Raw genomic sequence first — 17,996 nt, forward strand, 5'->3', positions numbered from 1 at the left:
AAATGTATAAATATGTTCTATTTTAAATATTACCAGCATCCCAAAGACGTATTTATGTTTGTTGTTTTTGTTTTGTTTTTTTATGCTAGAGCATACAGAAGGTTTTGATGCAGCCTCCGCACCGTTGCAAAATGAAAATAGAAATATATTTTATTTCCTGATGAAAGAAGAGACTAATCTTTTTTTTTGGTAGATTCCATGTTTTTATATCAGTAGAACTCAATATTCTGTAGGCCTTGCAAAATAAGTCAAAATCCAGTAAAACAGCCATGAGCAATTGCGTCAGTGAAAATGGCTGGGAGTGAATGAGTTAAGGACACCTTGTATAGTTTATTATTATTATTATTATTATTATTATTATTTTAGTAAATCTAGTTATAGCCATCAGGTGACTATAAAATTGAATTTTAAAAAAACAACAACTTACACTTCATTCTCGACCTTTTTGTGTTATAGAAATGTAAATTTAAGAGAAAACACGGAGGCTTAATTTGACAATGAAAAATGCTTCTGTTTTTAATTCAAAACCATTAACTTAAAACACAGAGCAAAAAAATAAAAAATAATCTTAACAAAAAAAGGTTTTACAAATATTTACACAAAACAGTAATGAATTTGTATCTTTCCAACATGCTGAACAAATGATGCTTTAAACTGCCGGAAAAATACAATCATAACATGATACTTCATATCAAGACGGGTAAGAATGGTAAACCAAGTATAGTGTAACTTTAAACCACAATGTCAAATGGTGTAAGGCAACAGGTTCTCCCCCAAGCAGAAAGACAGCAGCTTGTACTGAATATTAATATTAAATGTATGCTTTACAGATGCATATACACTGATTCAGTGACTTCATATTGCAATATGCTCAATTCAAAATGTCTACACAAAATTAAGGTCAATGTATAAAAATTCATATGTATTCCATTTCATTCAGGAGTAGCTGAATATTGTGGTATTGAAAAGTACTAACTTCTATTCTTAGTGACAACTTTTGGAAGATTTTTGTTGTTAATAGTCCATTGTGGGAGGAAGATTTTTGACAAGCACACATTCAGGATGACAATTTGTAGTCATGACCACAAGGAAACCACATGTGATGTCAACAAGGAAGTCTGGGACATGATAGAAGTTTAGTGACATGAAAACAAGACACCAATGTGGGCAATCTGCTTATTGTTCTTCGGTGGGATACTGTGGACCATCAAAGTGGAGTTCGTTGCACTTGGGTATTAAGTAGACCTTTTTCCTCTTGTAGTTTTTTTTTTATGCAGCATTCTGGATTGACCCCTTTACTTTCAACAGATTGGGCGTGACCCAAACCAGTGTCTTCAATCCACCTTGACAATGCCGCCGTACATCAGGAAGTTCCTCTGCATATTCTAGAAAGGCGAGAGCCACTTCATCTCTTGTGATTCATGTTGGACGTAACAAAACAATGCGTCACCGGAAGAATCCCTGAGGCGGTTTGGCCACATCTCTGCAAGTTCTGAATGTTTTCAGCATAGCAAGTTTATAGCTGAAGGGTGGAAGGACTAGGTGGTGCAGTTTTAAAGCGTGGAGGCGAGAAAAGGAAGCTCTTAGCTGTTGGGGATGCTTTGCAGATAGGTGAGAATGTGCTGGATCTTCACCAGGCGCTCTTTGAGGCTGGTCATGGAGAGGACAGACAGCTGGTAGCGCGGGTCGATGGGCAGCACGGCCAGCAGCCACCAGCAGCACGCGGGACCGTTGGGAGTCGCCTGGAATGCAGGAGACAGGAAATGATAGTTACACTTTGATCACTGACAATTCTGTCAATTAATCAACACATCAATAAGATATTAAACAGGGTTTTTGGTGTTTCCAAAAAAGAAAATGAATATGTGCTACCAGCATCCACTATACCACTGGTAGTAATCATAGCTGTACTTCACTGCAGTCACAAAAGCGTCTACCACACCAAAGAGATTCGCTCCAAGACACTTGGGACACAATAGGAGTTGTAGGATTAACTCTGAAGCATCCATAAAGCTCTTGAGCCAATACTGTCAAAAGGCTCCGCCCCTCAGGTCGTTGCGGGAGCCGAGTTGTAATCCCCTTTGGCGTAAGGAGACGAGCACACACACAACAAGCATATTGTGCTATTATGCACCTCTAAGGCTGTTAAGTCCATGTTAATGTAGGCTTTCCCAAATGGAAGCACACTTGCAATTGACTGTCAAATACAAGTCTGAATGCCAGTTTTCTGAGCTGCAGAGATGTCTGTTTATGACATAGTTGTTATTTGCAGATATAAAGCTCAAGAGTGAAAAGTCTGGGAGACTGAGTAGTCATAGTTTTTACTTTGTCGCGTTATGTTAGTTGTTCAGTCTGCTGCTGACCAAGCACTGAAATTCCTTGAGACAGTTCCTCTTGATTCTAGTCAGACAAAATAATTCGGTGCAAGGAGGTACACAAAGGACCAGTGGAAGTTTTTCATATTGGTGAAATGGACAGCTGCCCATGTGGCATTGTCATCCCAAGGCTGCTAGTTAAATTATGACAAATAAATGGCGCCCTCTACTGGATAGGACTCAAACCAGTGCCCTTTATTTTGTGTTTTAAAAATCAAACCAGGTTTGGAGAATGCCCACAGCTGTTTCAAATAAAATGCAGATTATGAGTCTTTTAAAAGATCTTGTTTTTATTTTTTCCTTTCCAAAAGTATCATTTAATCAACCACAGATTAACAATGTTTACCTCACTTGAGATTACATCATGTATTGCTTTGTGAGGGAACATGCTTTTTTGGAAACATTAAATTAAAAAGGTGAAATAGACTCGTTAAAGAAAGTGATCCCAGAAATAAAAATAAACTATTTGGATTACAAAGCGCCAGATCCGCTGATGACATCGCTCTAATATTTTGTACCCTTATCTGGGCTGTTTGTATGCAAGTGGTGGCTTCATTTTGGGATGCGTTTAGTGTGGCTGCCCGCCCAGAGTGTTATTCATGCCAGAACCATCACTATAAAGGACTAACATGCGGTCAAGAGGAGCGGACTATTGGACATGAATTTTTCTGGACGAGACATTTAAAGATAACATCAGCAGTAAATCCCAAACACCAGATTTGTTCGAGTCAGGGAGAGGAGGCCCATCATGAGACATTTGATCACACATTTGGATAAAAGTCTGCATGTTGAAATGAATTTATCGAGAGGAAATACCGCCTACAATAAACGCAAGCAGGCTTTGCCTCTGATTCACAACACTATTGGTCTACACGCTGCAGCCATCCTGAATGGCTGCATATAACTTGCGAGTCAAGAGGTGTACCTGGATATCAGCTTCCCTCTCGGGCATTGGTCCAAAGTGCTGAAGGATCTGGTTGTGGAAGCGGACTTTGAGGTTCTGGAACCAGTCACGGGCCTGATTGTATACAGCATCGTGGAGCTCTTGGAGGCTCTCGAGCTCCTCTCTGGCTTCCACCTAAAATCCAATTATGAACACACCGGTGACTGTTAGATTCTCTGTGGTGCCGAGTGAAAAAGTAGATTACGTAATTAAAGTAGGACAGGGCAACATTTTAGCGCTCACTTCTTACCCGAGTGTCTTCCAAATGCTCAATGTCAGCAATACTATAACCGTCCTTGATTCCTCGCGACAGGACTCTGAAGCGTTTCCCGCCAATAGTGTCCACCACGGATCTACCATCAGGCAGGAAGTGGACACTCCGGATGATGAGCATACATCCGTAGTCGACAAACCTGCCAGGGTGGATGCCGCAGTTTTAATTATTTAAAGATGCTTGGCATCATAACCTCTTATGCAACTTCTGACTAGATGCAAATCATGAACAAGATTAATTGTGCGCCAGTTCATCCAGTTTTAAAATCCCCATAAACTGCACTGTGCACCAAACACAAATATGATTTTGCATCTGCACGCTTACCCTTTCTGGGGGTCGTTGATGCACATGCCGAATTGCCGCGTGCCCGTGTCCAAGCAGCGGCGGATCATGAGGCGATAACGTGGCTCGAATACATGCAGCGGGCAAGGCACCGTGGGGTACGCCATGGTACACACAAAGATAGGCACGTTCTTTGTCAAGCTGCAGAGAAGGACAAGATTATTACAACCTTCCTCTGAAACGAACATGAGCAAAGAAATAGCTAACTTACTCAGAAAGCTCTCTGGTCTCATCCAGGTGAATTTTGGACCTCTCCTCATACTCTTGACCAAAATACTGTTTGATCAGCACATCCAGCACGCTTGTCACAAAGTACTTCCTACATGCTAGATACTGCCGAAGAGACGTTTTACGATTATTCATACAATACACACCTTCATAGAGAAAAGCGTATGTGGGTTCCCTTACCTCTTTTAGGCTCTCTTTGCACAGGGGACAATGTGGCGAGTGGTCCAAACATCGTTCCAGACAGTTTTTACAAAAAGTGTGGCCGCATGGCGTCATCACAGGCTCATAAAATAACCTGGTTGGGACAAAGCGGAGGACAGGTCACACACCTCTTCCAAGGTTATAAAAAATTTATTATTGTAGGGATGCTCGATTATGAAAAAAAAATGAAAAAAATAGTCAAACAATTATTTATTTTTTGGTACAAAACAATTAAATGTGTTCACATTTAAAATCATTAAGACCAATTAAAAAAATAGAAACACTATAATTATACAAGTTCAGTTTGGACCAAACAGAATTTATAATTATATACATTTATTTATTTATTTATTTATGTATGTTGGCAAAAACGTCTTGTTTGGAGTGCAGCATGTGCAGGAGGACAATCATTTATTTTTAGGTACAAAACAAGAAAATGTTTAAACGTAAAAAACAAACCAAAAAATATTATTTGAAACACAACAATTATGCAAGTTCCTATTGGATGAAACAAATTTGTATTAGTTATTTTAAAATGTAAAAAAAAAAAAAAAAAGTGCAAATGTATACTAGAAATTTTAAACAACTCAAAAATTATTATAAGGTTAATTTTGTAATTGTGGAGTGTAATAAATAATTGAAATTGTAAATGAATTTTGATTAATTGCACAGCCCTATATTATTGCAGAAACAAAATTGTTTACGCCCAAAATTATTCCTATTAGGGATGGAGGGATGGGAGAGCCTTATTTCAAATAATGTTGTGAGATAATTTAAGATTATCTGTCATTGTTTTTTCTGTTTTTGGATCAAAAGTGCTAGTTGGTGGAAACTCAAGATTTTAATGCAATATACTGGTATTGGTCTGGAGAAAAAAAAAAAAAAAAAAAGTGGTATCAAACATCCCTAACATCCTACCCAAGCCGTACTTTGACTTTGTGTGATTTATGGTTAGTCCATGTTGAATGGGTATTTAACTGTATATTTTATGTACAGATCATTTTCATTTAATTTCTCCATTTGATCTTCATGTGTTGTTTTCTTTCAGTTCTTCATTCCTCTTAAACGTTTTGTCCCATGGTCAATCCCGGGGACTAATGCTATAATTGATGATGATCATATTGATGATGAAGAGTGTAAACATAAGCTCACCTCATGCAGAGAGAGCATTCAAGGTCATTGGCGTCAAGGAGATCCTCAGGAACATGCTTGTAAGTTTTAGCTTTGGCTGCTGTTTTTTTGGAGTTTTTCACACCTTTTGAAGCAAACAGTGAATATCATGTTACTCAAACTCTATGATTCATGTACTTGTAATGAAAACAGTTGGTAAATACAATAGAAAAAAAAAAAAAAAGTAGAAAAGTGCTGCACAATACCTTGTTTTTTATACTTGCTACTTCCACTGGCCACAATGCAAGGTTCGATGTCAGAAATAGACAGCTTCCTCTTCAGCAGACTCGCCTTCTGCTGGTCCCCAAGCTGAGGGGCGGAGCAAACCCTCTTCAGACCCTGCTCGTCGTCGTCGGGGCCGTGACATCGCAGGGAATGGGCTCGACTAAGACCGGGATGCTCAAGACTCTCCCAGCGTTTCTGTGGCATAAAGGTAACAAATTCAATAAATGAATGCATGTGATAGCATGTGAAAGCAATGCAATATGGATCGAATGATTAGGATCTGACCTCTTGCTTGTCTGTTCGCTGGGGTGCTGACACAGCGCGGACCTGTTGTTGGCTTTGTCTTTGGACTGGAATATGTAACCTGACTTGGGGGTCAGCCACAAGGGTTTTACTTCGCAAGTGGGGCGACGTGTTCTGCGCCGTTTCCCTCAGGCCCACCTTGACGTTGTCGTTAGCCGAAGAGAGCAGGTCACACAGAATCTATTCAAAACAACAACAAATAGACTGTCAGTGATGTAGGCCTGAAGAAATGCAGAAATCCTGAAATGTTTCTTGAGCTGCATCTCGATAATGGCAGCTGTTCTATCACCTGGCAAGATAACAACTAGAAATAGCGTGACTTGAAATATCATCTCTAGTTTAACATGGTGCACAACTTATTTTTTTTTACATACATTGTTTTTATTATCCTATTATTGTTGTGTAATTTGTAGGACTTCCATCCATCCATTTTCTTGACCGCTAATTCCTCACAAGGGTCACGCGGGGGGTGCTGGAGCCTATCTCAGCTGGGTACACCCTGAACTCGTTGTCAGCCAATCGCAGGGCACACAGAGACAAACAACCATCCACACTCACACGCACACCTAGGGACAATTCGGAGCGCCCAATTAACCTGTCATGCATGTCTTTGGAATGTGGGAGGAGACCGGAGTACCCACGCGGGCACGGGGAGAACATGCAAACTCCACCCAGGAAGGCCGGAGCCTGGACTCAAACCCGAGTCCTCAGTACTGGGAGGCGGACCTGCTAACCACTCACCCACAGTGCCACTTTTGTCGGACTTTATTGTCAATAATAATTAGATTGCAAGTAAAATTCATGTTTCTAGAGCACAATTAGGTCACTTCCTCAGTATTCCGATGCTGCTCGACCTCTCGCAAGTTGCAAATACTAAAAGTGAAGCTAATGAAGTCAAATAAGTACCCCCGTTTGTTCACTAGCAGGCCAAAGTGGTATGTATGTTTTATTTGGATTTTACGTTTTTCAAAATTTTGTAAAGCTAAGTTTAATCTATTGTACACCATTTGTATGTCTCACCAGTTCTACGGTGTGTCTGTGGTGTAAAAAGCTAACCCCACAGTAAACATCAGTGCAAAAAAACTCTCACTGTCTCTGATTTGTGAGAAAACCGGCATACAATCCATCAGGTCAAAAAATATCACAAACCAGCAAAATCCGAACATGATGCAATGCAACACTTAAAATCACCCAGAATAACTTGATTGCAGGATTTGCTTCTGCAGATGGAAACTATTAACTCGCTGTCTTGACCCAATACCATCTGACTTTTTTTCAAATATATTGCGTAATCTGTCCTAAATGAATTACAGCAAATAAACAACTGTTCATTTCGGTCAGGCGAGTTTCCGGAACCCATCCTCTGTGCACTGCTGGGATTTTTTTCCTCACTGTTCGCATGATCAGCCCCCACGGGATGAGATTTTGCATGGAGCCCCAAGCCCGCCCTTTTGCTTGTTTTTAGGTGACTAAATACTTGTTTTCCATCATAACTTAGAAATAAATTCTTTAAAAATCCTACAATATTTTTTCCCCAGGATTTTTTTCCCGATAAACCTTTCTCTCACAGTTGAAGTGTACATATGATAAATGACAGACCTGTGATCATTTTAAGTGGGAGAAATTGATAGACAACATACTTTTTTGCCGCACTGTATATAGAGCACTTTGCATGTAGCTATGGTTGTTTTTCAAGTGCTCTATAAATAAAGTTGAGTTGATTTGAGAGGTGAGATCAATCAATAGCATCTTATGATGAACGAGTCACGACGAGCTCTGTCACTTCACTTTTCTTTCATGTTACAGCTTGTAAGGCGAAAACGTGTTTCTACAACAGTCACTACGCCATCAAAGCACTACTTTGCCATTTTAAATTATCATAATACATAGTTATAAAACGCATTAATCTAAAATGTACAACTTTGTCAAGTAGGCAAAATTGTTTGTTAGAAAGACAAAATGAGAAAAATGCTTTCATTATCATTGCAGACATACACTTTTGATACTAATGGAATTTACATAGCACACAGAGTATTACAAAGATTGCGCAACAGTGGTAGCTTCATATCAAAACATCGTGAGGAGATAAAGGTGCCGTGAAAATGCAGGTTGAACTGTATACAATGAGACAACTGTGTGCCTCTTGCATAACTTCGACACAGTGCTGGTTCTGTTGAGTGGCGCTAATGAAGCCACAAGACCTGACCTTTTCTTGACAAGCATACGCAAGATGATACAGTTCGTGAGACAATCAAACTTGTCATTTGTTGATCATGGTTTACTTCTCAAGTTACATAAATGTAGTGCTATAACTACTGTTTTCCTGTCTATAATATTGCCCATTTACGGATATTTTATTTCTGCATTCCTATACGACACAAAAGTGTTTTACCTCAACAGTTTCACTTTTTGACCTACATAAGATCATGGGACTGACATCTGGCGTCAATATCAAGAGGAGGAGAGAATGCCACACCTTTGTTTTGTTTTTTTAATTTGTTACATGGCTGCCCTAGAAACTTGATATCTCAAGGTCACCTTGTAGGCCACACCTAAACGTCTCCTAAAACGCACTTGCATGCCATGCTTCTCTTGTAACGCATGTTCACATAAGCAGCTGATAATAATAATAAGAATAATAATAATAATAATAAAAGTTTATTAACATAAAGACAAGTTTAAAAAATGCGCCCTGGTGGATGCAGTGCAGAAAAGCCATCCACTGAGGTCTGCGGAAGAATGAGCCACATGGATGTGTAGTGCAGCCAACGCCGGAGGTACTGTACAGCTAGATCGCTATGTGACTCAAGACAAAGGCAGCGGTCTAACCACATCAAGAGAGTTGAGAGCCTGCCAGGTTCCACCTTCAGCAATGGTGCGGCGAACAACTCTTGTTGGTTGTGGATATGAGATTGTCGGTGATAGTGTTAGCCAGGCAACAATACTACTTTATGTGAAAATGCTAAGCTAAAATGTTAAAATGGGCCTCTCAACCTATTGATTGTGAAGCAGCAGCAGCACTTGACATGCACAAAATAGCCCCAGGATAGACCAGAGGCTGCAAGGTAACTTAGAAGCGTCAACAATCAAGCTGTCTTCCAATTCACATTATTTCTCTTTTTAAAATAAATAAATAAAAAATAGGATGATTATTATCATACCGGCCCTTCTGATCTTTATGACAATTAAATATGACACCAGATTTTGGTGTGACGCCACTGGTGTATCCATAAAATGTAGATTTACCGAATCTAGTAGGCTGGTGCTTACCTTGAGCAAAAGTCAATAAATACACAACGGAAACAACTCCACATATGGACAGGCTGACAATATCGCAATTATTTTTCAGTTAGCTCACCTTTTCTACTTGTCTCTTTGCACAGGAGAAGTCTTTGTCGACAGCAAGGCAGTTGAGGAAGACTTGGAGAGACTCATCCACTTTGTCCATCTCGTGAAGCACCATGGCTTTCCTAAACAAAGCCTACAAGGACATAACATCACACTTAGCAGTTTGTTACAAATTACAATCACTGAATTTAGAGCTTGCAAAAAAGGACTGTGTTTGAAAAGCTGGCTAATATGACTATATTATCCAACCCTTATTTTTGCCCTGGTAAAGTTGTAAGCTATAGGAGGATTCTTTGTTGACAAATTTTGGTACATGCGCGGTTGACTGAAAATAATAGCGGGCTCATCCATGCTGTACAAATGTGACGTACAACAAACTTAGCAGGCGAAATTGCCATTTAAGCACTTTAACACTCGACGGGCAGGAGGTGGGGGATACAGAGACGCATAATATATGTATTAGCGACAAAACTGAAATTATTCAAAGCCCATATGACATGTGGGATGATGATGATAAACGTTTGTCCAACTCAACCGTTTCCTGGCCACATAGACATCTGCTTTAGGGACATTTAGTCTTATTTAATACAAAGCCCTGGACAAAGATGGGTAATTATTCTCAATTGATAAGTGTCCTTTGTGGTGCCGACGGAAAGGAGGAGTAGGTGTATCATATTACAGCAAGTTTGTGGAAGTACGTCATTCCAAAACCAAGTTTCCGTGATGCAACGCGCCAAGCATAAACAATACGTCACACAGGATCCTCCTATTCACAATTATATAAGAGCAGCTGCTTGCTGACACAATATGGTGCGATTTACATACAATACTAGTCAACTATTCGTGACTATCGCTGACGAGTTGACTTGCAAAATAATCATTTATTGCAGCCCTAGTATTAAGGATGTTTTTCTTCGATTGACCTACCTCAGCAGAACAGCAAGATGCAAGACAAAAGTCAATGTCATCCAAAGCCAGATCAAACTCTTTAAGGGACATATATGCTTCTGCTCTTGAGAGTCGCACCTCCTCTGTTGTTTCTGGCTCTTCAAAGACCATGGGGAGAGAAGAAAGAAGAGAAATTATCTGTATTTGTAATCTCCCAATATTCAAGCTTAACAAGAAACATTGAGCAACTGGCACTATTCGGGATAGACCGATTATCGGCGCCGATATTCGCCATTTTAACGAATATCGGCATAGGCCATTTTGAAGAACCATATAGCCGATAATAGATCCATTTTAAAAAGTGTTAACTTCAGGGAACTAATTATTTAAATTTAAAAAAAAAGAGCTCGAGTTTGTATCTTTTAAAATTTTGATCCAATATTTTCTCCTTTAGTGAAAATGAATATCCACTCCAAATATCAGTTAACGGCATCAGTCATGAAAAAAAAACAAAAAAAACATCCTATTTCTAGTCACTATACTGTTTTGATGGAAAAAAAACAAACAAATGAAAAAATACCTGTTGCATAAGAAAGTGAGAGCAGCAAGAAAGTTGAGGGCAGTGAACCTAACATTCTTGAACATGAAATGTGGCCTTTTTCAGTACATCATGGTAACAAGATGTAAAGTTGGAGCAGAGGGAAGTGGCCATCATACTATAACATTCCTAGTTTGATATCTTGCTCTTCCTTTGACGAGGGATGTTAGTGCCTAGTGGTTAGCAAATAATAAGCAGTTTGCCAATTCATTTCGGTATGGATGTTTAGGAACAAACGCATGCACATAGTCATTTGTTTGGGGTGCAGTGGCATTTGACATTAATAGAGGATGATCAAGATTAATTATGGGTGCAATTCAAGCCGGACTATTTGCATGATGTCATTACTGCTGGTCTAACAATCTTTACCCCATTGACCGACTGAAGAATCACCTATCTACAGTTATGTAGGGCAAGAACAACAGCAATGGCTGACGTACTTTGCCCTTAACATTAGTCAACTTATTTCCAAATACATTCCTGCTGCTTTCAGTCAGCTGCAGGAACAGAGTAGCCACCTTTTCACATTCTTTCATAATATCATCGCGTTACCAAACTTAAGAGGCCTAATTATACGCGTCACAACTGATGCATATTACCATTTTAGATGTCCGAAAGCAGCGATTGGTTGCACTGAAGCACATATAACTAGTAAGCCCACCCCACCGCAAATTACAAAACCTGCAATGTGCCACGACCTGACTTACACAAGCTGACCCCGACGCGCATGCGCTAAGGGTGAACATTTCGTAAGCGCTGTTCCACAGCTCGGCGCCGGGAGGAAATCGCTGTTACGTTAGGAAATCGTTGTTATGGAAACTAAAGTTTACCAAGCGTGGAAACGACTTTTGGTTTAAAGTGACGCCTTCGCGTATGCGATCACCCGTGTAACGTATATATGGGGCGCATCTGCCACATTCAACATGGCGGACGCGCTCGCGTATCCCAACAACAGACCAACCTGCTCAATGCGGGTCACGTCCAGAAAACACATTACCACGCACCCGCTATCAACATGACTGTTTGAATAAATAATTTAAAAAAAAAATGACTGTTTGAATAAGCGTCCAACAACAACTCACCTGCTTGGATCATATCGCTAGCTCGCCTCACGGCGTCGAGGCAGCGTTTACGCCGACACAGTTCGTCCACTTCGCTTAGTCTTTTACAACGTTCCACCTCGCTAGGGAACCATTTGGATAAGAGTCCGCACAAAATCACGTTCGGCTTGTCTTCGAGTCTCACCGCTTCGTGGCACAACTTGCACCTGGAGAGCAGCCCTCGTTGCAAACACCTTCTACAGAATGAGTGCCCACACGCCAACGTCACCGGTTCCCCTAAAAAGTGATGACAACTGGGGCAGTCAAACACTTCATCCCAGCGGCAATCCTGCTCCTCCGAGTCCCACTTTGATTGCGACTCGGAGCCGCAGGCGGCATTTTTCTTTAAGTTCCGCACGATGCAGTCCACAAAAGTACTTAGCTGTTCGGGTCTCACTGGCCCGTAGCGCAAGGCCACCGAAAACCAGTAAATGGCCTCTTTAAGGGAGTTTTCCGAGGCTAAAGTGTTTGCTTTTAGCAGGATGAGCTCATGGTGGTCCTCCTCCTCCTGCTCCTGCTTGGGAACGTCGTCCTTTTCGCCACCTATAAAGAAAGCGCTCCTCTCCCCCGTCGCTTCCTTCGCTGGTTTGTGGAGGGACATGTTTAATTAAAAAAAACAAACAACTATGAATAATTGTCGTTTCTTCTGTTAACGTGCCTATTCATCTCTCCTCTAGTGAGTAGTCCAACGACTTTCACCGTAGACGCTCGTTCGAATAGTTACGTAAAAATTCACGTCACGTGAGCACAAGCTGTCTGTGATTGGCCGGCGCGGGCTGTGTTACAAAACGTTGCTTGAGTCAAGTTTCATAACTGCGGAAAGGACGTCGAGGAACTACTGTTTGGACTCAACGTTCCTTCACACTGAAATAATGATTTAAGAGAGTGAACAGAACAAGTCAGTTCTTTATATCGTAGAGGATGCAATCCTGTTGCTTTTTCAAAGAAGGCTTGCGATGTGTTGTACAACGAGCAGAGTTGAAAAGCGCACGCACATACAGACACACACGCACGCAGTCACGTAAGCACACGCGCTTGTGTGCCCACGCGCACACATACGCACACACTCGATGTTTAGCCTACTTACTACTGTTTAGCCTACTTGTGTTAAAAAAACAAAAAAAAACAAAAGGGGTGTGTGTGTGTGCTGGGGGTGATAATAATAATAAGTATGATCCAAGCCTTTTACTTCAAGTTAATTAACAGACTAAAATATTTAAGTGCAAAAGTAAAAAATAATTTATGTTAAAATAAATAAATATATAATCTGCATATATAGTTTCCCTAAACATGCACAGTGCTTGTAATATATATTAAAAAAAATAAAAACTATTGAAAAAATTGACATGCTATCAAAAATGTTCCCGTTGCTTTGCTAACGTTTTAAACCAACTAACATCCATCCAAATGATGTTAAATTGGCAAATGATGACGACTGAAATGATACACTTGTATTGTTGTTACCATGCCCCCCCCAATTAGTATCACCAGGTATCGAAGCTACAATTTTTTACAATTTTTCACAGGCCCGCGGGCAGAAAGAAATAACATGAACGTGGCCCACAAGGCTAGTTTGAAAATAATAATAATAATAATAATAAAAAAGTTCAAGATACAGGTCAGAGGGTGTTGAAAAAATGTGTGCCACTACTACTAATGAATTGATTGACATACTATCGAGCTTTTCTAGATGTGCAAAGTTACAAATATTTTTTTTGTACAATTACTAAGACTAAAATAACACAATTTCTCTTCAAAACTGTGGTGAACAAAGATCATTCCACTTTAGAAGCAAAAATAGTTCCTTCCAATTTATGCTTTGTGTCAAGGCACAATTTATGAACATATCACATTATGGATCCTAAAGTAACTGTTTTAAAATGATCATCTTACAACAGTTGGTTGCTTTTCAGAGCAGTCCAGTCTAGTGGGATACCGAGCCATAAGGCCACCCAAAATTTTGAGAAATCCTTAATTATTCATCTGATAACATTTAAGAGAAAGCTGTTAAGGAAGTAGTTTATCAAATTAACTTGAAAATATTAAACAATATATACAGTAGCTGTTTGCTTGATCGAATCTAGCATTTTATGTAATTATGTAAAAGATTAGCCTTCAAAAAGTATCAATTTTTGTAGTAACATCATGCTATGAATGAATTTTGCTACAAAACAGAATCAGGCAATGCTCTTTATGAGTTACGTCTTAGCATTGCTATGTAAATGTTGGTTCATTAACATGCAAAGTGCTTTACTGTGGAAGAGCAGGTTTGACAACATAACCTACTGTAGTTCTCAACTGTTACATAATTCGAGCCATGAAATGGAATTAAAAACCGGTGTCGTAATATTGTCACTGACTGGTGATCATTAAGACTTGATGTGTGTATGTTAGAGTTGGGTCTGCCAGTGTTGGACATTGACAATAGTTTGTTTTTGTTTATTGTTTTGCCACATTGACCAAATGTCTTGCCTCCCATACTGTTGGCAATTAATCTATGAATACTAATTCCAAAATGTTATTATAAATGTTCCTGATATTGTCTCCTTAGTAGGGGTGTCACGATTCGCCAACTCCACGATTCGATTTAAATTTCGATTTTGGGGTCACGATTCGATTTTTTTTTCGATTTTTTTTTTTTTTTTTTTTTTTTTTTCCGCTCCCCCACTTTATAACACAGAGGCATATGCTTCTGTAGGCTAAGGCTAGTCTATGATCATTGGTTCTATTCATTGTACAGTAAATCTTATTTCAAAAGATCGGCTACATATAGGTGATGCAATTTCCATATTATTTTTGTGTAAATTTATGTAATATATGATAATTGACATTAGGCAGGAATGATCAAATTCAAAGAATTTATTTACAATATAAAGTTAACCGTCTTGTTCTTACTGAAGTGTAAAATAAAAAATAAAAAAACAAAAACAAAAAGTCACAGTGGGTGCCTGCCATCTATTGACTGTTTTTGGTTACAACAGTGTGCTGTGCGTTCCTCTTAAAATAATGTGCAATGTGCAACAACAACAAAAAATATATTGTATCCAAAGTCATGGAACAAATACAGCCTGAACAAACTATATCCCAACATTTACAGTTGCTGGGCATACTGTAGCGTGGTTCAAGTACACTAATTAAATGTTTGAATCCAGCGTTTTCCAAGGCTGCAGGTCTGCTGCTATAAATAGACCTATGGATCTGGCGTTTCGCGCGAGCTGAAGTGTGTGGAAGTTTCACTGTAAATGAGGATGAAATAGTTGGTTGGACCGTTGTTTTCCCACTTCTAGTTGAATTTGATAAATCTAAATCTTTGTGATGCCTGCGTAAATGTCCCGTCATGTTTGTCGTGTTTCCCGTTGTTACGGCTGGCGGCTCGGGCCATTCAGTTTGAATGCGCCAGCGCGACACTCTGATTGGAGGACTGTGCCAGCGCGACACTCCGATTGGACGACTGTGCCAGCGCGACACTCCGATTGGACGACTGTGCCAGCGCGACGCTATTGTGTATCCGTGTATTATACCCCTATTGGCAATGGTTACTGTTGTTTCTCCTCCGTTCTGTCAGTTCTGTCAAATGCGGTTATTATTTGTTCACCTTCCACTTTCACTCCCTTGTCAAACCCCTGCCTGAAATTTCAATTAAAACTACTCAGATGTTAAAGTCGACCCGTGTTTATCTACTCTATATTTTCTGTTATTGTGTTACTTCCCTTCCCCTTGACGAGCCGGGCGTAACACCGTGGCCGAGTACAGTACGCGCACATAGCATATCTTGCAACTGTGGTCTTTTTATCGACAACGTGAACGTTGTCGACATAACTCACCGGGAACGCAAAATGTTTCCAAACTGGTGACGAGAGAAGCGGGAGCGGCTTGAAGCACCATTGCTGTGTCTGTCCGTGCTTGCCATCATGACTGCAGGAGAAGTCAGCTAACAAGTGCCGTTAGCTAGTAGCTGAATGGCTGCGTCTCATTTGCTTTCCTGGGAGGTGGCGGTGGCGGCGGTGGCGGCGGGTGCGGGGGGGGGGGGCATCGAATCGTGTGTCCTCTCTTCTATTTCGATGCTCGAAATCGTGACGTAATTTCGATCGATTTCGATAAAAAATCGAAATCGTGACACCCTTACTCCTTAGTGTCTATAAATGTTTCAATCACGAGTTTAGAATTCAATCCCACTCTGACCGCCACGCTCCTTCAAGAAAAAAATGTTTGCATCCTACCATGTCAATAATTACTTAAGGAAAAACATCAAATGCATTTTACCTTTTCAATCCCAGGCTGACCACAGACTGTTGGTCAGTGTGACAACTTATGTGAATTGTAGTTAGCTGTATTTATTTTTTATTTTTTTAGCTTTTCGGTATAAAATGAAGCGACAGATTTACGAAATGTAATATTTTAAAACAATAAATTGACAATGTCCTCCAAAGATGACAGGAGACGTTAGTCACAACTTGTTTTTTGTTTGTTTGTTTGTTTGTTTGTTTGTGGGTTTCACTCTACACTGTACTTACTAGGGGTGTGAATTGCCTAGTACCTGACGATTCGATTCGTATCACGATTCACAGGTCACGATTCGATTCGATACCGATTAATCCCGATACGAATTTATAAGTCGATTGTTGCGATTTTTTTTCATTCAAATTTAGAAAATACTAATCAGTAAGCTTGTAGAGTGTAAGATTTATATGAAAATGTATTATTTATTTATCTGAAATTTCAGTCTTAAAGAGGTTGTAATCTGTTTCATGTTTGAACAGCATTAAAATAAAATATTAAGGCTTAATGTTCCGTTCATATAACATTCTTCCATGCTCAAGGTGTGAATCCTAAAAAAAATCAAAAAAAAAAAAAAAAAAATCAAAAAAAAAAAAATCGATTCTGCCGATTATTGAATCGATTCGAGAATCGCGCGATGTAGTATCGCGATATATCGCCGAATCGATTTTTTTTTTTTTTAACACCCCTAGTACTTACATACTGAAAAACTCACCTGGTTGCGTTTTTTGATTGCAGCTACATATATTTTGCATCCATTGAACTTGACGATGACATAAGAGCAGACCAGTGTCAGGCCAGGATTCGCCATGCCATGCATGAAGATACTTTCCAAGATGTTTGGAAAACAAAATCATCGTTGTGGATGACAAACTGTGGATCATTCCGCAAATCAGGGTTGAGGGGGCTGATGAGAGATTGTTGAAATTTTGTTTTGCTTTTTTTTTCTCTTACTTTTGCCACGTGAGGAACACGTAGTTGAAAAGAGTGACAGTTTCATGATGCTGACCTTTATGCACATTAATGTTTAGTTTAGTTTATATTATGTATTATTAGACTGTATGAATATATGCAGCCTATTAAACTTATCTATTTGTCTGTCTGTCTGTCTGTCTGTCTGTCTGTCTGTCTGTCTGTCTGTCTGTCTATCTATCTATCTATCTATCTATCATTAAACCCATGTTGTCATTTAGTTTGTATTCATCAATACATTTCAGCTTTGTTCACTTTGTTGCACAGGGTGAAACATGCATATCATACATTTTTTACTACAATATTTAAAGGTTGTACAAAAAAATAGTGACACTTTGTATACGTTTTTTGGGTGATCTAAAAAATAATAACAATAACAATACAAACCCTTATGGTATTTCATGATAAATGAGTTGTATGAAGCAATGATTCTGTGAGTTTTCTTTTTAGGATAAGAATAGGCGTTGGACAGCATGTGATACAAGCTGTAACCGTTTTGTGTTTTGTTGCTCCAGTTGTGAAAATGATATTACGATTCCGGAACTTTGGTCAAACCGATTGACAAAAACTGTGAATGGGCTACACAAACTTGTGATAGGGCTATAGCACCCCCTAGCCCCATTGGAGCGCCATATCCCTGTGTTCCTGGCTTTTGAGCCAGAAATTCTCATCTCCACGTCAAAACGAATTTGCATTTATTTATTTATTTATTTATTTATTGCGATTAACTATTTCAGAAAAGTGGCTGATT

General features: G+C 39.5%; 1 protein-coding gene across 1 annotated transcript; it reads right to left on the minus strand.

Annotated features, from left to right (window-relative positions):
- Positions 1-490: 490 nt before the first annotated feature.
- On the minus strand, positions 491-16,004 carry lonrf1 (LON peptidase N-terminal domain and ring finger 1). Its single transcript, XM_077524673.1, has 13 exons — positions 15,820-16,004; positions 11,978-12,577; positions 10,337-10,455; positions 9,420-9,542; positions 6,044-6,241; positions 5,740-5,953; positions 5,516-5,618; positions 4,343-4,457; positions 4,146-4,267; positions 3,917-4,075; positions 3,569-3,731; positions 3,301-3,453; positions 491-1,742 (listed from the first exon to the last, which is right to left on the minus strand). The coding sequence occupies exons 1-13, from the start codon at positions 15,878-15,880 to the stop codon at positions 1,584-1,586; spliced, it is 2,289 nt and encodes a 762-aa protein (XP_077380799.1). The 5' UTR covers positions 15,881-16,004; the 3' UTR covers positions 491-1,583.
- Positions 16,005-17,996: the final 1,992 nt, after the last annotated feature.

Source organism: Festucalex cinctus, chromosome 6 (assembly GCF_051991245.1).
Source record: "Festucalex cinctus isolate MCC-2025b chromosome 6, RoL_Fcin_1.0, whole genome shotgun sequence".
Lineage (NCBI taxonomy): Eukaryota > Metazoa > Chordata > Actinopteri > Syngnathiformes > Syngnathidae > Festucalex > Festucalex cinctus.

What these genes read in the sequence shown, in the direction of transcription:
- lonrf1 (XM_077524673.1), bottom strand. Translation starts at nt 15,880, where the DNA reads ATGGTGCTTCAAGCCGCTCCCGCTTCTCTCGTCACCAGTTTGGAAACA. An exon ending in GAATGCTCTCTCTGCATGAG is followed by an intron (nt 4,458 to 5,515) that starts GTGAGCTTATGT and finishes TGTCCCAACCAG; the next exon opens with GTTATTTTATGAGCCTGTGA. An exon ending in AGAGGGAAGCTGATATCCAG is followed by an intron (nt 1,743 to 3,300) that starts GTACACCTCTTG and finishes CCTGCATTCCAG; the next exon opens with GCGACTCCCAACGGTCCCGC.